Source organism: Vulpes vulpes, chromosome 2 (assembly GCF_048418805.1).
Source record: "Vulpes vulpes isolate BD-2025 chromosome 2, VulVul3, whole genome shotgun sequence".
NCBI lineage: Eukaryota > Metazoa > Chordata > Mammalia > Carnivora > Canidae > Vulpes > Vulpes vulpes.
In genome coordinates, this window is record NC_132781.1 from 46,692,520 (window position 1) to 46,713,268 (window position 20,749).

General features: G+C 49.9%; 1 protein-coding gene across 21 annotated transcripts in view; it reads left to right on the plus strand.

Annotated features, from left to right (window-relative positions):
* Positions 1-20,749, plus strand: part of RAP1GAP2 (RAP1 GTPase activating protein 2) — a 229,796-nt gene that overhangs the window by 122,960 nt on the left and 86,087 nt on the right. For all 21 annotated transcript variants that reach the window (XR_011999763.1, XR_011999759.1, XR_011999762.1 and 18 more), the window contains one exon: positions 4,881-4,965. Coding sequence is in view for 13 of the 21 variants with exons in the window: in XM_072747957.1 (XP_072604058.1) it covers positions 4,881-4,965 (85 nt within the window). In the remaining 8 variants the exon portion in view is untranslated. The remainder of the gene's footprint in view (positions 1-4,880; positions 4,966-20,749) is intronic.

Here is a 20,749-nt window from a genome sequence, read left to right on the forward strand (position 1 = left end):
CCTTGTTTCTCTGTCTCCACTTGGAGATTTGAGCACCATTTTAGGAGTTATAGTAACAATGAAGATGATAATGATAATAATGATCTCTATTTGTATGGGACTTTATATTTTATTTCACAGCCATTACATATAATTCCTCAGAACATCATCACCCCCATCTTTGAAGATGAAGGAAGTGGGATGCAGAGAGGTGAGGTAACTTACCCAAGGACACACAGTGGGGGTAGCAGGCAGAACCAGACTGGAACCCCTTCTAGCACTGGGCACTTTCATAAAAGTGTGGGGGAGATGACCACAGATGGTCTAGGGCAGAAAAATCTGAGGCTGGAGGAGAGGAGTTGGAGGCCTGGGTGCTGTAAGTAAGGCCCTCACTGGGGTCTATCCAGTGCACTATGAATAGTTCCATCTGGGTGAACCATCCCCTGGCTTTCTCAGCTTTCACCATGGGTTCCTCAATCATTTCTTCTTGAGATTTGCATTTGGTTAAAGCCAGCTGGGCCCTTTCCCAGCTGCCCCAGGTTTGTCCATGTTTCTGGAGAAGGAACCCCAGAGCAGAGAACCTCAGTGCTAGGTGGTTCTGGGGCAGAGGGATGCTGAGGGGGTCGCACCCCTATGACACCCAGAGGCTGGAGGAGGCCCCTGACCTGCCCATCCATGCCTGTTCTTATTACCTTTTTCTTACAGCAGAGTGTATGATCTTCCTCTTCCCTCCTCTGCCTTCTCTCTACTCCCCTCTCCCCTCCTCTTATGGGTCCCTGTGTGGGTCCGGGACCCCAGTCCTGAGAGCTGTGTATGAGATTTGGCTGGGGAGGCAGTTTCAGACTCAGTGCCATGACAGTTTAAAGATTGCTATGGATCTCAAGAAAGTTGTTACAGATAATAGTAAGGGTGCCACCTCTGCTAATAATTTACCTTTTGCTTATAATAAATAAGAGCAGCTCCAAGGTTATTTCTTGGGATAATCATGTCACTTTCACCTCCTCACATGTGATTTGTCTGTCTGAGAAGGGGCTGGAATGACATTGAGCACCCACATTCTTACTCTGCTTAGTGCCAGCTGGTGGCCTGGCCAGCTGTCCCTGGGAAGGTGGCTCCCACACACCAATGTCAAGGGTTGTGAGGGTGGGGACAGGGTGAGATTGAGCCCAGCTGGCAGTGGCAGGGGTGGTAGGACAGGAGCAAGGATGTCATTGTCTTTGTTTTGGGCCCTCTGCTGACAAAGGCAAGGCTAGAGCCTGGGATTTGGGCAGGGCACTTGCTTCTGAGGGCTGCCACCAAACTGGCGGCTTAAATCAGCAGACATTTGTGGCCTCCGTTCTGGCTAGAAGTCCAAAACCAAGGTGGCGACAGGGCCTGCTTGTCCTGGAGGCTCTGGGGTAGAACGCTTCCTTGTGTCTTGTAGCTCCCAGCGGTGGCTGGCCACCCTTGCTTCCCAGCTGTGTCACTCCTATCTGTGCCTCTGCTGCTGCATGGCATTCTCCCTGCGTGTCCGTGTCTTCACACAGCGCACTTTGCCTCTCACAAATACACCAGACAAATTGAATTAAGGGGCCACCCTAATTACATCTCCAAATAAGGACATATTCACAGGTTCTGGGGGTTAGGATTTCAACATATCTTATTTGGGGGGATGCCTGGGTGGCTCAGTGGTTGAGTGTCTGCCTTCAGCTCAGCACATGATCCCAGGGTCCTCGATCAAGTCCCGCATTGGCCTCCCCGTAGGGAGCCTGCTTCTCCCTCTGCCTGTGTCTCTGCCTCTCTGTGTCTCTCATGAATAAATAAATAAAGTCTTTAAAAAACAAAACAAAACATATATTTTTTGGGGGACACGATTCAACCCATAATAGGCAGTTGGCTCTTAATTAAGTACCTTTGGCTTCTAGGAGGTGAGAATGAGGATGGAGCAGTGTGTACCATCTTCTCCTACAGGTGCCACTCAAAGCCATCTGTGTACCAGGGTGGGATAGATTTGTGATGGGCCTGTGTGTACTCAGTTCTCTTTTTGAGGGCAGCATTCTTGCCTTCTGTCTACCCTAGCATCCCATCCGGAGTCTTGGATAAAGCCCTAGAACAAGGATGAGGCTGCTAGCCACATTCTTGTCCAGCACTTTCCAGGCTCCAGACACCATTCAGGGACTCCTTTTGCCTTGGAAGACACCTTATGCTCCCACTGAACTGTCCTCACTTCTCCCTGGAGACTGGTCCAAGTATCTTATGCCAGCATCCAGGGAAAACAAGCTGGTGCAAGGAAGCGGGGCTCAGGAAGGTTTGAGTGTGGTGGCCCTTTGCCTGAGACTCAGGGGCCTTGGGTAATAATTGCATCTACTTTGGTCCCATGGGAGTGGACACCTTGCATCTTATAGAGAGAAGTACAGTGTGACTATGTATATGAGTCTCTCTTGAGCAGTGATAGTAAAAACCTGCCAGTGTTGCCTTCCTCTAGGATTTGTGTTCCTGGAGAGCCAGGATTGCTGTTAGGCAAGTGTGTCACCATCTCCTCCAGAGGAGTGGTCCAGGGGTCCTAAGCTAACCCCTGAACAGTCCTATAGACTTTGGGCATGGGGCTTGCCTTCCGTCCCCTCCCTGCATGCCACTTCCTCCTTGGCTCCCAACTCCCACGGGGGGAGCTGCCCTCGTTCAGCCTCACCTCAGGAGACCTGAGGGTGGTACCCGCATCCTTGATCATCCTTCCTCCCCTGCCTTTCCCCCATCATGGCTCTCAGGGGCTGGGCCTGTTGAGGAGGAGCAGTAGCTGCTTGGGAGAGGGCAGAGTGGTTGGAGGGGGTGAGCCTTTGTGGATCCAACTCTATGGGGTCTACAGGCAAATGAGGGCCAGAGCAGCTGGGCTGGACCCCACACTTACCCCAAGCCCATAGAAGGAAGGGGAGGTGGTGGTTCTTGACTAAGAGGTAGAAGGAGGCTCTTGTTCATCCCTTTGTGTGTGAGTGTATGTGTACATGTACACGGGCTGAGTCGTGGCCCTGCTTGATTCATGTGCCAGTTATAGTCTGGACCTGGAGAGAGGCACCCCCCGCCCCCCTCAGAGTGAGACCGAGGTCCAGGAAGATATGAGGAGGAAGGCAAATGGAAGATCAGAAAGGGGGATTGGGGATCCCTGGGTGGCGCAGCGGTTTAGCGCCTGCCTTTGGCCCAGGGCGCGATCCTGGAGACCCAGGATCGAGTCCCACGTCGGGCTCCCGGTGCATGGAGCCTGCTTCTCCCTCTGCCTATATCTCTGCCTCTCTCTCTCTCTGTGTGTGACTATCATAAATAAATTAAAAAAAAAAAAAAAAAAAGAAAGGGGGATTGGCAGGTTGAGGTTAATAGGGGTCATGTGGATCCTGTACCAAGCCAGATGTTCACACAGCCTCCTTACCTGGTTGCCTAGAGGACAATGAGGCATGGCCCGCTGCAGGGATAGGCAAGAGTCATGCCAGGGTGGACATGGCCTCACAGTACCTGGCCTGATTCCTTTTGGGTAGGGCCTGCTCTGCGGGCTAAAGGGAGCCAGGCTGGGGTGGCGTCTGGCTCACAGAGCAAAGGCTTCTTCTGGAAAGGCAGGGGGCTGGGTTCTGTAGGGAGGGTGGGCTTTTCTCATGAAGGAGCCCTGTTAAAGCTGTCATCCCTGTTGGCAAGATGTGGGCTGGAGAGTACAGAAGCATTCTCTTGAGGTGCAGTGGGGGTCCTTTTGGTCATTGAAGTGTGACCCAGGTACATACTGACTCGGCTGCTTCAGGGTGGGGTTCTGGAGAAGGAAAGGGTCTCAAAGTTGGGAGTCTTGATGGCTCAGTCTGGTCTTGGGCTCTTAATGCTGTTATCCCTGCCTCTCCCTGTTGTCCCAGGAGATATCCAGGGTATGTCCAGGACCCCAGAGCCCCTCATCTGGGGCTCCTCCATGTTCTGCCCAGCAGGCCCTGTTGCATAACCGTTGCTCCAAAGGCTCATCCCACTGCCAACAATCTGCCTGGTAATCGGACTGCAAACTAGCACTCCTTGGTCACCAGTGAGGGCCAGATGGAAAGTGGGGAGTATGTGAGAGCAGTGAACTTGTTGCAGTCATGTTGTCATGGTGACACAACTCTGTTTAGCTGCTTCTCCATGGTCCTAGCCCACATGGACTAAAATAAGTTCTACCTGCAGCTTACACAGCAGGCAGCCCCATCCTCCCAAGGTCACTCTCTGGCCATGGTGTGTGTGTGTGTGTGTGTGTGTGTGTGTGTGTGTCTGGGGCAAAGGGTACCCAGGAAGAATGAATCACAAACATTTATATTCATTCCTCTTTGGTCTCTCTCTTTTTTGGGGGTCCTGAATTCAAATGTGTTTGGAAATACATCTGCCAAATGTATAGATATATTTTATTAACCACTATAGTTTTGACAAATGAAAATACTTGAAGGTGAATGGTAACTGCCAGAGTTTCAGGGTCTGATTATCTTCCACCCTATCAAACTTTGCTATTTTGGTAAAACGATTATGTTTATTTTGATGCCTTTAAACATTTGTCCATGCCTCTGAGGCCTGTAGGTGTTGTGGGTCCTCCAAGTCTTTAGAGCAGTGGTTCTCAAACTCCAGTGTACATCAGAATCATCTGGATGGGTTGTAAAACCCGGAATCCTTGGCTCCATCGCTGGAGATGCTGGTGTGCCCCTGAGAATTTGCATTTGTCACAAGTTCCCAGGTGATGCCTTTGTGGCTGCTGCAGGAACCACATGCGAAAGAGCCCCACTTTAAGGTCTAGGGCAGCGCAGCAGAGAGTGCGCTCCACTCTAGTTTGGGATGGTGTGCATTAGCCCAGGTCCCCATGCCCAGCTGCTCTTGACAGAGAGAGGGAATGGCTCAGGCAGGCCATCACTCACCTCTGTTCTGCATTCTCTTTGCAGGAAGCAGGAGCTGGCCAACAGCTCAGATGTGACCTTCCCAGACCAGCCCCTGTCCCCTCCTCTCACTGCACCTCCCACCATGAAGGTAAGAGGCTTGGTATTGGTAAGTGGGGAGGGGAGGTAGCTGTCCCTGAGATCCCAGCCAGCTGCTTCCGTCCGGTGGGTACCATAGGGTGCCATGACACCTCAGGAGGCAGCATCCACTGGAGCTCACCAGTGCAGGAGGGAAGTGTGACTGAGACTTGGGGGTGTTGGGTGGTGAGGAGATAATGGGGGCTGGATGGAGCCTTGTGGAACAGTGGGGTACAGCATCAGGGGCCCAGGCAGGAGTGAGTGAGGAGACTTGGAGTGTGGCCTGGTGTCTTTAGCTGGTCTTAGCTGAAGGGCTGAGAAGCAATGGCAGCCTGGTATCTTAAGGGGCTGTTGCCCAGGAAAGCTGCCTGGGGAAGGCAGGGTCCCAGGGCGGGGTGGGGGGGCCCTCTTGGGACCAGAGTGGCACGTACATGCTGGTCTGTCTGCCTCAGACTGGCCCTCCTGGGCTGGCCCTGTCACCCCAGTCTCTGTGGGAGAGTTGCTCTGGAGCTTCTGGGTTCAGTAATTCTTTCCTAGAAGTACTTCATTCATGAGTCTCTTTCCTGGGAGACCACCTCCCAGAATCCCAGGCCCCTATTGCTCATCCCTGGAAGGGAGCTGAAGCAGCTGTCGCCTCCCCTGACCATGTCCTCCTCCCTTTACCTAGAAATGCCTGCTGGCAGGTTGGTCACAGGCCTGAGCTGGCTCTCAGGGAGGACTTTGGCTCAGCCCATATTCTTGCCTAGGCAGCAGTGACGACACTCCTTCCCTCCCTCCCACTCACAGTTTGCCAGGTGAGGACTAGCCCTGAAGAAGTCACTGCTTCCTGAGTCATCTGAGAGGATGTCTGGGCCACCCTGTATCTCTGTCCTTGGGCTCTGCTGGATGACTCACAGGGAAATCATTAAGCATCTCTCCCCTCTTGTTCTCTGTCATATACCTGCTCCCCTAACTTAATCTGTTGCAAAGCGATACCCCCCGCCCCCGAAGGAAGTATATAAATGCCACCTTTCCATTATCACCCCATATTGAATGCCCACCATGCAGAGAGCTGTGTGATATGCATCGAGGGAGAATCTCATGGAATGACAGTCAGAGCCCGCCCTGGTTGGATTAGGAGTTCGAGAGTGGGTGGGGCATGGGGCACAGGGCTGACCCGAGGACAGCTCTGCTTTCCTCCTGGTGGGGTGCTTAGGGGCAATGAGAGCCAGACTACCTTTGTCAGCTTGATCCCAGTGCAGGTGTCTGAGCCAGGTGCCGGGTGGTTTGTTTACACCCGGGATTGCTGAGAAGCACGTCACCATTCTGAGTTTCAGCCCCTTGGTCTGCAAAGTTGGATGTAGGGTGCTTGTCACTGTGCTCATGGGTGGTGGGAGGTTGCAGTGAGAACTCTGAAAGTCTCCTAGGAGGAGTCGCTGAGTTCTCTTGGCAGGCTCCCCTTACTCACTTGCTCACTTAATTCATTCAACACCCAGTACTTGCTTGAATGTTGTATTAGTCAAGGCTCTTGGTTACAAGTGACAGAAACATAACTCATTTTGGTGTAAGCATAAAACAGAATTTATTGCTTTGTAATGCCAGTGTAGACTCTAGGCATGGCTACATCTATGAGATCTGTCTCTTTCCATCTCTCTGTTGGTTTCATTCTTTGTCAAACTCTGTCTCTGTGGTGGCAGGATAGTAACAGTAGCTCCTACCTGTAAGTAACTTCAGTGGAAAGAAGAGTATCTTTCCCCCAGTACTTCTAACAAAAGTCTCAGGGAAGAAGTTTGAGGGCCTGGCTTAGGTCACCTGTCTATGTCTAAACCAATCTTTGTGGCCAGAGAGGAGGAGGCTCTGACTGGCCAGACCTGGGTCTCATGCCCACTCTCTAAGCCTAAAGAACCAAGAGTGGGGGAGAGGTGGTTCCTCAAAGGAAAGTTGAGGTGTCATTAGGAGAAGTTGGGGAGATGGATGCAGGGCAAGCAAGACCAAATAGCTTTCTACTGTAAGTGCTGACCACATGCCAGGCCTGGTGCTGAGTGCTGGGGTATTAGTAGGGAACAAGCCATCATAGTCCCCACCCTCCTGGAGTTGGTCATCTAGCTAGGGAGGTGAAAGTTGAAAAACCAACTTTAAGAGGAAGGATGGGACAGTGAGGTGTGACGAATGTTCTGAAGGAGAAGGGCAGCATAGCTCAGGAACAGTATAAAGGGTGAGTGTGTAGGAATCGAACCTGACCTTGGAGAGGGTCAGGTAGGACTTCGTAGGAGATGATGTTGAAGCTGAGCCCTGGAAGCTGAGTAGGACCTTGGTAGGCAAAGGTGCAGTCAGAGTGGAGGAGAGTGTTCTAGACGCTTGCTACTCGAGGCCAAGGGACCAGCAGTACCTGCATTCTTTGGGAGCTCCTTAGGGGTGCAGAATCTCAGAATTGGTGGGCAGAAGTACTGACTGCTGCAGGCTCCCTAGGCCCCTGGGGCAGGAGGGAGGAAGCTGCACTGGCAGAATGGGAAGCCAGAGCAGTCAGACCATCCACAGTGAGGGAGGAAGAGGCACAACCTTGGAAGTTTTATTTTATTTTTCAATTTTTAAAAATATAATCTGAAAACATTTCTTTTTTATGTTAAATTATAGTTGACACACAATGTTACATGAACTCAGGTGTACAGCATAACGATGGGACAAGTCTATACGTTACGCTCTGCTTACCACATGCATAGCTGCTGTCGGTCACCACACGACACGATCACACCACCACTGACTGACTATTCCCTGGGCTGTGCCTTTCATCTCCATGACTGATTTGTTCCATAGCTGGAAGCCCACACCTCATACCCTCGGTCACCCACTCTGCCTGTCCCATCTACCGAGACCCTTAGAAGTTTTGTTAAAGATTTTGGGCCTTTTTTTTTTAAGGTTTTATTTATTTATTCATGAGAGACACCCAGAGAGAGGCAGAGACATAGGCAGAGGGAGAAGCAGGCTCCCTGTGGGGAGGGAACCCCGACCTGGATCATGGGGTCATGACCTGAGCCAAAGGCAGACACTCAACCACTGAGACACCCAGGTGCCTCGATTTTGGGCCTTATCCTTAACTAAATTTTGGGCATTGATGTCATTGAAGATTTTAGTCAGAGCAGTAGCCCCATGACGGGACTTTTTGGAAAATCACCCTGGCTTTTGGGTAGAGGATTTGTCAGAGGAGCAGAGTGGAAAGTCAGGGAGGGGTTGCGAGGTCACTGAGTGCATCCAGTGCAGGGATAGGAGGGGTGATGGTGGTCTGACTCTGAGGGGTTATTTGGAAGTAGTCAGATCTCTGGTTTTCTAGGAAGTAGATTGATGAGATAGGAAGATTTGGGGAGAGATAGGAGGCAAGAGTGGCCGCAGGTTGCGAACAATGGATAAATGGTATAGCTGTTCTCTGAGAAGGGAGGGAGGATGAGGCTTTGGTTCTAAGTGTTGTGTTCCACATGCTTGAGACACAAATGGGGTTTTTAGTGAGCTGCTGAGACTCAGAAGAGGGAGCCATTCTTGTAGAGGTGGGAATTAAAGCTTGGGATGGAGGGATGGGTAAGGGGCAGTGAGTGCTCCAGGGAGAGGGTGAAGTGAGAAGAGGAGACAATCCTGGGGTGGTGCCATGAGGGTGCCCCCTGGTCAGAGGGTGATTTGGAGGAGGCTGAGACTGGGTGGGAGGAGCGGTTTGCAAAGGAAGAATGGGCAGCTGTGTTGGCTGTTGCAGAGAGGCCAAGTATGCTCTGGGGCACGCAGAGGCCTGGTGGCGCTGCTGCTATGCCTCAGAACGGTTCGGGGGAGGGAGGAGTGGACAGCCGACTGGGCTGTGTTGAGGAGTGAGTGGAAATGTTGACAGGAGGGAGCCAGGAGGGTGTGTGGATACAGGAGGGAGGGGTACTAATCAGGAATCTGGAGCACAAGTAAGAGATTAGTTAACATAGTTATTTATTCAAAAAACCATGGCTGTCCACTGGATCCCTGCGCCTGCTCTGTTGTGGCCAGCACAGGGCCCAACAGGCTGTCACAGGTAAGGCTGGCCTGATGGGGGAACTCCAGGCTGGCTCAGAGCAGAGCAGCAGCCTACAGGATGGCTTTTCTGTCCTCATCTCTAAGGCCAAGGTCAGAGCTGAGCACCCGGTCACCCTGAAGCTCACACTGGGGTTGGGACCCTCCGATGGTGGGTGTGGGGGGGTCAGTGTGTGTGTGGTATACCTGGCCTTTATGACTGTTATTCGGGCTTGTTCTGTGGCAAAGACAGCCTGTGGCCGTGGTTAGGAGACAGTCTGTGGCTAGGACATTTTTTGTCCTTTGGCAAAGCAAACTGACTCATATGGTTAACACCACAGTCCTCATGCCAGCCTGCTCCTCACAGAGGGAGTGTCCCTTTTGTCATTGCACTTACCAAGTCCTGTTGCTGGTCATCTGGCACTTCCTGCACTGAGTTCCTTGAGGGCAGTGACTCTCCTGTTCTATGGTGTGGGTGGGTGCTTGGTGGATATTGATGGTGTGTTGACTGCTGGGGCATCCAGGTGGGAGGAGCCTGTGCTTGATATTCTACTACTCTGGTTTTGCTGGAATCTTATATCCTAGCAGACCCTCTATCTCCAGGTAAAACTCTTGTAAATTAAGCCCCTAGATGTCCTTTAAGATGCGGACTGCAGCTCCCTCATTGCCCATCAGTCTTAGGTGGGTTCTCTACCTGCGCTGACCCAGGATCCACTCGTGATGTCCATCTCCCGGGTGGGATCAGGCCTCTGCTTTGCTGGTATCTCCTGAGCTCCCCAGGTTATTATTGTACACTGACGTCTGAGACATCCAGGGTGGAAGCTAGCCTCTCTCCAGGGTCTCTGGCCTTGGGGGTCCTGTGGCATGGCCCCCGGGCTACCCCTAGCATCTGGGTGGGGTGAGCAGGGCTCACCTAGTTCCCTCAGTAGGGCAGGCTTGGGGCAGGCATCCCCCTTTGGTGGATTAGCATGGGAGTCACAGAATGTCAGGGATGGGTGATTCATTTCTTTTATAGATAAACTGGATGGGGAATTGGACTCACCCAAGGTCCCCCTGAGGATGGTATTGTCTCCTCGATGGTCAGTATAAGTTAAATTCTCAGACCCAAACCAGTTTTGGTAAAGTGTTCCTCTCATCCCACCCCTCATAGCTAGGACAGCCCCTCCTCTGGTTGCTTCTCCCAAGAGGAAGGGACTGTTGGAGCAGAGGGAGCCTATAGCCCCTGAGAACCTCCTCAACCTCCTGCCCCCACCGAGCATCTGATGCAACTGGTCTTTACTCCCCTTCCCCTGCCCCTTTGCGGTTTGTGTTTTTCAGGGGGATTTTTTTTTCTAATATGAAACTGAGAAAAAGCAACCAGAGATGCTAAGCAGATGGGCTGAATGAGAGCCCAGTTTCAGCCAGAACTCACACTGTGGATGATACAGGGTGGGCTGGGAGAGGGATTTGGGGCTGTGTCCCTGGGAATGCTGTGGATTGTTTCTAGGTCCACATTTTTTATGATCTGGTTTTCATGCCCAAATGGGTCAATAGGCATTTAGAGAGGGCCAACTGTGTGTGCCCAGCATTGCGCTTGGCCCTGTGGGGTCAAACTGAGGCCGCAGTCCTTACCCCTCAAAGAACCTGCTGTCTACAGGGAGCCTTCACTGAGCAGAAGAAACCATATGGCTCAGCATGTGACAAGCTCAAATGTGTCATGTGGCTTCTCGGGGTGGAGAGGAGTGAGGATGGCTTCTTGGGGAGGAGGGGTAGGGTGGGCAGAAGGGCCCTGATGGCAGGCACGGGTTTGGGCTACCCCTCTGGGACTGACTAGAGACATCAGCCTTTCTGGGTTTCATGAGGTGAGGAGGTTGACCCTTCCTATTCTCTCCCAGCTCACAGTGAATGTGCAGGGCATTTCATTGGGTGACAATGCTGGCATTTGTTCTGACCTTGACCTGAACTGTCACAGTCGCCTTTGGATCCCCCACCAGGCCTATAGTGGCCTGATCAGCTGGGAGGCAACCCTAGCTTAGTCTATGCGTGTGATCTTCCCTTGTGAGAGTCTGAGGGCCACTTCCCTCAGACCTTCTCCATGCCACTTTGTGAGAGTCCAAGGGCAGTCCCTCTCAGATCTTCTCTTTTCCAGAAGAAGGTAATGGGGGCCTGGGGTTCTTGCTGTGGAGAGGAGCAGAAGTCTTGTTCCTATAGTGTCTCTTTGGTACTCTGCACTCCATGATTCACTAATGCCCTTGAAACCCTTGGGGTAAGTCCGGTAGCAGAAGTCTCCTGGGAAGAAACTGGAGGGAAATGGAGTCTGAGGAGCTTCTCCTCTGCACTGTCTTCATTCCCTTTGGCTGGAGCCATGCAGGTCCCCTTTCACCCTCCAGGCTCACTGTTGCCCATCAGCTGCTCTCTCCCCCTGGGGCGGGGCTGGGCTTTCCTTTCCAGCTTGTAGCTTGAGCCTGAGGCCCGATGTCAGCTTTTCAGTTTGTTCATGGCTCCTGCCTCCTCTCTTCTGTCCATGCCGGAAAGGGAGACTGCCCCCTTCCATGAGGGTTGAGCAAGGGGGTGTAGGCCCCTGTGAGGTCTACCAATTTTGTATGGATGAAGTAATGACAATTGTGAGAAAGGTGGAAGGGGACCTTCTTGGGGCAGGAAGGGCTCAAGGACAGAGCAGGAAGGTTTGGTTTCCCTCTCCTTGAGAGAGCCTTGGAGGGGCACATGAGAGTTAGGACAAATATTTGTACCCCCATTCCCACCGTTGCAGAGCTTTTCTTGGTGACACTGCGGGCCCTGGGAGAGCCGTCTCTGGTCTCCACACAGACCCCCATTTATGTCCATATGTCATCCCCTCAGAAGCTCCTTCTCAGGAGCTCAGGGACAGTGCAGACATGAGGAAGGGCTTGCCTGCATCTGCGTCTGCGGGGGTATGCCTCAGATGCTTTGAGGACATTGAGATGTCTCTGTGTGCACCATCTACATGCAGCTACCTTTCACAGGTGCATAGCTGCACGTATGTATGTTGTCTTTGAGGTGGAACTCGATCCTGGGACCCCGGGGTCACGCCCTGAGCCGAAGGCAGATGCTCAACTGCTGAGCCACCAAGGTGCTCTGGCTATGAACATTTTGATTTGCTTTGTGCTGTGGTTTTTGTTTTTTGGAACGGTATTCATTTCTCTTAGGTAAATATTTAGAGTGAAATCTCTGGGTCAGTGGATAGATGAATTTTAACTTTATACGAAACCTCCAATCACCAGATGACTGCACCATTTCACATTGCTGCTGGCGGTGGTATGAGGCGGTTGATTGCTCCACATCCTTGCCAACATTTGCCCTTGGCAGTCTGCTTCGTTTTAGCCACTTGAGTAGGCGTGTAGGGGCATTTCATGGTGGTTTTAATTTGCATTTTTCTGGTGACTAATTATGTTGAACAGGTTTTTACATAGTTGTTGACCATTTTATGGTTCCTTTTGGCCCTCCTTCCCCTTTAAAATTGCTGTCTTGGGATGCCTGAGTGGCTCAGTGGTTGGATGTCTGCCTTCAGCTCAGGGCGTGATCCGGGAGTCCTGGGATCGAATCCCACATCGGGCTCCCTGCATGGAGCCTGCTTGTCCCTCTGCCTATATCTCTGCCTCTTTCTCTCTCTGTGTCTTTCATGAATAAATAAGTCTTAAAAATAAAATAAAATAAAATCGCTACTACTAGTAGTAAAGGCCTACTTTACATAGTCTGGATACAAGTTCATCCCTTTCTTAACAATGTTTCTGATGAACAGAAGTTTTAGTTTTGGCAATCTCTGATTTTTCATTTTATGTCCTAAGAAGTCCATGCTCACTCCATATCACAAAGACTTCTTCCATATTTTCTTCTAGAAGCTTTCTAGTTTTAGCTGTAGATCCATCTCAGTTTATTTAATTTTTATTTATTTATAAATATTTTATTTATTTATTTGTGACAGACACAGAGAGAGAGGCAGAGACATTGGCAGAGGGAGAAGCAGGCTCTATACAAGGAGCCTGATGCGGGACTTGGTCCTGGACCCTGGGATCACACCCTCAGCCAAAGGCAGACACTCAACTGCTGAGCCACCCAGGTGCCCCCGATCCATCTCAGTTTAATTGCATATGGCATAATACAGGGATCCAGATCCATTTTTTCCCATATAGATATCCAGTTGCTGAAAATACTTTTGAGTTGCTTTGGTGCTTTAGTCAAAAGTCCACTGGCCGTGCTAGTGTTCTTGTATAGTCATTTCTATAAGCCGTGGTGTTTCTCTAAATGTGGGATGGCAGATATGTGACACTTGTGCTGTCACCACCTCCCCCTACACCCCTGCCCCACCCCACTGCCCCACGGCAAATGTCAGTAATTGATCACAGCACACTTGCCCATGAATTCAGATGTGGTCTCAGAACCCTCTCCACCAAAGCACTGCAGGCAGCCACTGCCAGTCATTTGCAGTTGACATTTGAGATGAATTATTTCTGGCATCTCTGATTGAAATTGTCAGAAGAGGTTAAGTTATTTGCTCACGGTCCCACAGCTGGTGAGTGCAGAGCCAGGATTTGGACTCAAAGTCTGTCTGGGTGACTCCGGAGCCTGTGCTGTCTTAAACACTACTCCATACTCTTGTGTGTGAATTGTTTTAGAGTGTTACTTAATCTCCCTGACCTCTAATTTATTCACCTGTAATATAAGCACAACAGCCACGTGACCTGGAAGAGGGGGTGTGAGGAGTAATGAGGTAGTCCGTGAAGCAGCTAATGCACAGTCAATAATTGGTTGTGATAATAGGTCATTTTTTTTAGGTCATTTTTTTTTAAGATTTTATTTTTAAATAATCTTTATACCCAGTGTGGGGCTCAAACACACCATCCTGAGATTATGAGTCTTGCACTCCACTGACTAAGCCAGCCAGGCACCCCTGATACTGATAATTTTGATAATGATTATGATAATAATGATGATGATGATGATGTTGTTCTTGCCCTTCAGAAACATGTAGTAAGGGCTTCTCTCTAGGGACCTGGGAGCCACCAGCATATGAGAGTCCCTGGCCTGCTCCCATGTAGCCTTGGGACCCTTGCATTCTGAGCTGGAAGCATCAGAAGGGAGCCCTGCTTCCTAGACATTGCTAATGCCTTGGTCTAGCCATGTGGGCCACTTGGCCTTGTTCCTCTCATCCCTTATATAGGGGGAATAGCTAGGCTTCCAGAGTGTTTTCTCTGGGAAAACACTCCCTCTTCCTTCCTCTTTGATTCTCTAGCCCATTCCCCCTTTCATTCTGACAGGCCACATGATCTCCTCCACTGTGGAGGCTAATCCCACTCCTTTGACCTGGACTTGGACCCCTTTGATGCTCTTTCTCAAAAATGTGAAGCAATACTGAGTTGTAGTTAATAACGCAGTTTCAGGAGCCAGTTTCTGGGCTTACGGTTTTATCACTTCCTAGCTATGTAACTTCTTTTTGCCTTAGTTTCCTAATTTGGTAGGATAGAGATGTAAGAGAACCTGCCTCATGTGGCTTTAAGGGAGATTGAGATGGTGTATGTTTATTGCTTAGAAGAGAGGTGTGTAGCATGCGCTGCAAATAGATAGTCGTTATGATTCCTCTATATGGCAGCCATGCTTACAGAGAAAGTCTAAAAGGAAATACACCGATCTCACTGTTGTTAGTGTAGTTTCTTCTGATTTCTTGCCCTGCCTGGTGCCCATGGTTGAGGTGACTCTTCATGTCCAATGAACAAAACTGAAATTGCATTTTGTGTGATTGGCCCTACCTAAGCCCCGTGTCTCAGACAGTGAGGGTATTAGAAAAAGCCCCAAACTAAGGGTCCTCCCCTGGGGAAGGGGCCTTCAGGGAGGGAGCATCCTTTTGGATCATGTTCCCATCTCTTGTAGTTGGGCTGCCCAGAGCTGGTCAGGGGTCACAGGTGAAGCTGGTTCCCATGGTGGCACAAAGGGCCTCAAGGCCGGCATCTGCATAAAGGATTTGGGGACTGGACTAAGGGTAGGCCTGGGTAGGTTAGGGTCTTGGAGAGTCCAGGGTTGGCTTTGGAATGCACTTCATGGCTTGTTTGCCTCTGTCAGGAGTGTCCTCCCTAACTCCTTTTGCCTAAAGTTAATATTAACATGAGCCTATACTTCTAGACAGGTCTTGTCCCTGATAGAGCAGTTGGCATTCCAGAATCTCCCTGGGGACGCTTCCTTTACTGCTCCAGCCCGAATCATGCCACCTGCCTTTGAGGGCTTGACCAGCTCTCCTGCCCCCAGCTTAGCACCTGCTTCTGATTGATTGATTGATTGATTGATTATTGGAGTTCAGTTTGCCAACATATAGCATAACACCCAGTGCTCATCCCATCAGGTGCCCCCCTCAGTGCCCAATACCCAGTCACCCCCATCCCCCGCCCACCTCCCTTTCTACCACCCCTTCTTCGTTTCCCAGCGTTAGGAGTCTCTCATGTTCTGTCTCCCTTTCTGGTATTTCCCACTCATTTTTTCTCCTTTCCCCTTTATTCCCTTTCACTATTTTTTATATTCCCCGAATGAATGAGACCATATAATGTTTGTCCTTCTCCAATTGACTTATTTTACTCAGCATAATACCCTCCAGTTCCATCCACGTCGAAGCAGATGGTGGGTATTTGTCATTTCTAATGGCTGAGTAATATTCCATTGTACACATAGACCACATCTTATTTATCCATTCATCTTTCGATGGACACTGAGGCTCCTTCCACAGTTTGGCTATTGTTAGCACTTGCTTCTGTGACATCCCTACTTTTTGGGTCCTGCCTCCTCTGATGTGAATGTGTGGGACAGAGTCCTGGGCCTGACCTGGAATTTAGTAACTGTGTGACATTGTGCAGTTCAGTGATCTGTGAACCTCAGTTCCATTATTTGTAGACTGAGCCCATCCCTTTGGGTTGCTGTGAGGATTACAGAAGGAAGTGGGTGAGCGAGGGCTTCATAAAGTACATGTACATGTTATATATATTGGTATGCAGTAGATACTGGTGGTATTTATTGTGGACATTGAGCTAAATGCTTGTGTGGGGGGTGGGAGGGGCAGGTCTCCTTGATAATCCCACTCTTCCTTTCCTGTAGCTGCCATAGGTCCTTCCTCATAGAGGGTGGGAGGACCTCTCACAGGACCCCCTCCTGCCAGATTCCAAGCATGCCTCTCCTCTTGCCTTCCCTCACTGGACCCCTGGCAGAGTCTCTGCTCCTAGCTGAGTGTGGAGATGCAGTTTCAGGCCTTGATGTATATATTCCTTACTTGGGGCTGCTGTAACAAAATGCCACAATTATGGTGGCTTAAAACAACAGAAATTGATTCTTCACAGTTCTGGAGGCCAGAAGTCTGAAATCGAGGGTTAATAGGTCTGTGCTCCCTCCAGAGGCACAAGTGTGGAGGTTCCTTGTTGCTTCCAGCTTCTGGTAGTTCCAGGCATTCCTTTGACTTGGGGCCACATGACTCCATTTTGTCCTAACTCTACACTTGTGGGTCTTTTATAGGGACACTCATCATTGGATTTAGGGCCCACCTGGGTGGTAATCTAGGGTGATTTCATCTTGCGATCCTAAGGTAATTGTATGTGCAAAGACCTGTTTTCCAAGTCAGGTAACTTTCGCAGGCTCCTGGATATGGACATATTTTTTTTGGGGGGGGGGGGCTACCATTTAACCTGCTATAGGGTGTGGGTTGCCCTCCCCTGGGAGCTCCTGATGGCAGCTTAGTGAGGTCCGGAAGCTCTTCCAGCACCTGCTTATCCCTCCATACTTGGATGTCATTCAAGTGTGGTTGTAGGGGTGTGTGTGTGTGTGTGTGCGCGCAAGGGGCAGGGTGTTACAGGTGCAGGGCTAGGAGAGACTGGTTCAGTGTAGCTTGTCCTGAGGGAGCAGGGTGTGCTCTTCCTATTCTTGCTGCCATGGGGCCTGGTACAGCAGGGGCCCAGAGGAGGTGCTTTATAAATACTTAGTGGTCAGTGCTTAATAAATATCCATAATAGGTGATGATGAATCTTCAGTGATTAATCTAGCCTTGAGAATGTGGCATTGAGCAAAAAAAGCCCAGCATTTTCTTGGAGAATTTTCACAAGAGCTTTCTGCAAGTAAATAGGCAACAAAAAGCCAACTATTTTTAATAAAATGATACACGCTTATTATAAAAAATTTGAGCAATTGTAAAGTACAGAGAAATTAGGGAAAAAAGCCCTAATAATAATCGTACCATCCAGACATATTCCTTCTTAGCATTTGCAAAGCATCCAGTCATCTAAGCATCATACAGAGACATAAATATATGGGATCTCACTCTTTGTAATAAAAAGAGTTAAATTTGATTTTACTTGCATTTAACCAGTGAGGGAAAAAAAACCAAGCAGCTCAGAAGGAATTGCTGAAGTTTAGGTAAATGTTTCCTCTCTGTAAAAGATAGTAATTTCTAGAAGAGTCCTCTAAAGATGAGGCAAAAGATTAAAAAAATGACAAACCTTTGAGAGTAGAACCATTGTTATTATTTTGCTAAATTATTTCAATTTAATAACATAGTGGTTAGCTCCTTAGAGGGGAGTGGTGTGGCCTATGAACTTGGCCCCTGAGCAGGCATGACACAGTCCTTTGGAAGGGAACTGCCAGGCCATGCCTTAAGCAGGAGGCTGGGTTGGTAGGGTCTTCTTCACAGAGGGAGCCCTCGGAACCCCCTGGCTGAGTTACACTTTGAAATTGAGCCCGTTTCAGGAGGGAATTGGGTTTGTTAGCAAATGATGTGGGCTGAGCTGATTTGATTTGGCAGTAGGATGGAGAAGTTTCTGAAATGTCAGATGTTACCATGATGGCTGGCTGACTCTAACTGGAGAGCCAGGAGTGAGGGGTGGGTGGCTGGGTGGCGTCATCTGCTGTGGAAGAGGAAGAGAGGGGGATGAAGGAGAAAGGACAAAGGATGTGTAGGGAGGGGAGAAGAGGCAAGGAGAGAGCAGGAGGCGAGAAGCTGGAGAAGGGCTGGGAGGGGGTGGGAGAGGTGAGGTGAAGGGGCTGGGTTTTTCCATTGTGGGCCTGGCCCCAGGTTGCCCTCACATAGGCTTCTTTTGAACAACATGATGTTAAAAGATTCATTTCAGTGTTATTGGGAGGGATGTGCTCTCTCCAATGACTGTTTTCCTCATATCCACCCGGCTCCTGAAGGCTGGGCTTAAGACCTGTGCCAGACACCATGCTGTTGTTTCTAGAGCATTCTCTTCCCAGGGGCTGGTCCTAGCGGGTGGCCTGGGCTCAGAGGAGACCTGAATTGCATCTCACCTCAGAGTTGTGGTGGGGATCAGGATGATTCTGAGAATCTAGCTGGATTCTATGAATCTACCTATGGTTGCCTGTCCAGATGGAGTTTGGGGCAGCATTTTGAGTGTCCCTTTGGGGTAGTGATTCTGTGGTCAGGAGAGTTAGGTCATGTAAAATAGGAAGCAGGAGCTGCAGCTTATTTATCGGTCTCCTCATGCTTGGTGAACCCTTATTGAACTGGGAAGAGACGATCTCCACTCTTTGAGGGTATGATAGCTGCAATGAGACAAAAACTCCAGAAACTACCTCCCAGAGTGACCCAGGATGGGACATATCCTCCACTAAAGAGTCCAGTGGTCCCTGCTTGGGCATAGAGACAAAGACAGCCTGAGTAAGCTCACAAAAGCATTAAATCCCGGCATGATGCTCTCTCGGTCACTTCCCCATGAGGGAATGGATCCTGGTGTCTGGGAGCCCCAGAGTGAATCCTTCAAACACCAACATAGTGAAGCAGAAAGTAGGTTAGGAACCACCTGGGGAGCCGGTAGCGAAGTATCAAAATAAAAGTTTAGGCTGTGAATATACGCCACAGAGCAGTTCAGTTTTGTGGAGCAGGGAGAGGTTATCCCACCAGAGGCATGGTGCTAGAGTGTTAGAGCTCCTCCTGTTCCTGTCAAGAGGTCTGTATTGGTTTCTTATGGCTGCTGAAACAAATGATCACAAATTTGGTGGCTTCAGACAACACAGATTTATCATAATTTTGAAGGTAAGAAGTCTCATTGGGTCTCATTGGCTAAAATCCAGGTGTCAACAGGGCTGTACTCCTTCCTCTTCAAGGGCAGCAGCATTGGCCAAGTCCTTCTCACGTGGCTGTTTCTGCTTCTCTCTCTTTGGCTTCCTTGTTATAAGGACTCTTGACTAAACCTATATAATCGAGGACCAGCTGATTTAGCAACCTTAATTTTATCTGCCACCTAATTCCCCTTTGCTGCCATGTAACTTCACACATTCACAGATTCTGAGGATTAAGATAAGAGCATCTTTTGGAGGGGCACATTATTCAGCCTGTGGCAAGGTTAGGCCACCTCTATGGTTCAGTGGGAGACACTGGGCTTTGTTAGACTTGAGTTTCTCATCTGTAAGATGGAGGATTTTTATCCATTCCTAAGGAAACCCTAGAAACCGCCTCCTCCCCACCCCACTAAGTCTTCCTCTTATGGGGTTCCATGGTCCTGTGGCTGATTCTTTGTCTGCCTGATTTCATTGCTTTGTAAGTGCATGACCAATTATATAATTTCAAATGTCTTCCCCAGACCATGGGTTTTAAAGGGTAGGTATGTTGTATGTCCCTAACCTTTTCCACAGAGAAAAGAAGGCCACACAACATGCACATTGTCAGTCTAGAGCTGAGATGTGACCTTGATTCTGTTACCTTAGGTCAGCAACTTGCTGATCCCCCACACAGGTGGAAGTATTACCCTTTGTCAAAGGCAAAAAAAGTGACATATGTAGGCTTCCCCAGCCCTGACTTGGGGTTTTCCAGTGTTTCATGAAAGGAGGTAACCATTGCCTGCCTCCAGACACCCATTGTCCTCTTCCTCCCGTTTAACCTACTTCCTCCCATCAGAGTGGTCTGCTGTGCAGCCTGTGGGCCTGGGATCATTTGGGGGTGAGGGAGGGAAGACAGGAACTTCATTATGTTGAGACCGGCTGCACTTAGATAACCCTTCCCAGGTGACCTGCCTGGCACAGAAAGTCCCCCCATCGTGGTCTCCCCGGGTCAGATAGCGTTGCCTAGCTACGGGGCAGCCAGCAAAGCTCTGGCGGGGAGAGTAAACAGGCACACATGTTTAAAACTCAATATCACCGGGTGTGCAAACACCCTGGCAGGGCCTTCCAGCTCATTGATAATCTCTAAATCTCCTTGATGCATGAGTGTGGGGGATGCTCTGCACCAAGACCCAGATGGTCTTTCCTGGGAATTACCTATCAGCTATTGTGAGGGACAGGGAGGGGGTGGGTGACATCAACCTCAGCCCTGTGAGGACTATCACCCTGGTCAACTGGGCTAGATTCCTGAGAGACCCTAGGGCAAGCCTGGACTCCTCAGCAGGATGGGGCTTCAAGGAAAGGAACTAGTCTTATCCATTCCGGAGCATCTGGCTTCAGCCCTGCCAAGCTCAGGGCTCTGGGGCCATGGGTCCAGATTCTGCCTTGGACTGCAGAGAGATCACTATGGTGGGGGAGGACCCCTGTGGACTGTGGGTCCACAGAAGTGGAAGGAGACAGATCACATTGGGGCCTTTTGCTCTAGTCTGGGCAGAAAGTTGGAAGGGGCTTGAAACTGGAGGTGGCATGGCAGTGGAGATGGAGAGAAATGGGTGGATTTGAGTTACGTTGAAGAGGTTGAAACAATAGGATATGTTATTAGACTGGACAGGGAAGGCATCTAGATATCTAATTGTCCTAGATGAGATTTAAGCAATGGGTGGACTTTGGTCCCACTTTTCTGAGATGGAAAAGGCTTGGAAAGGTTC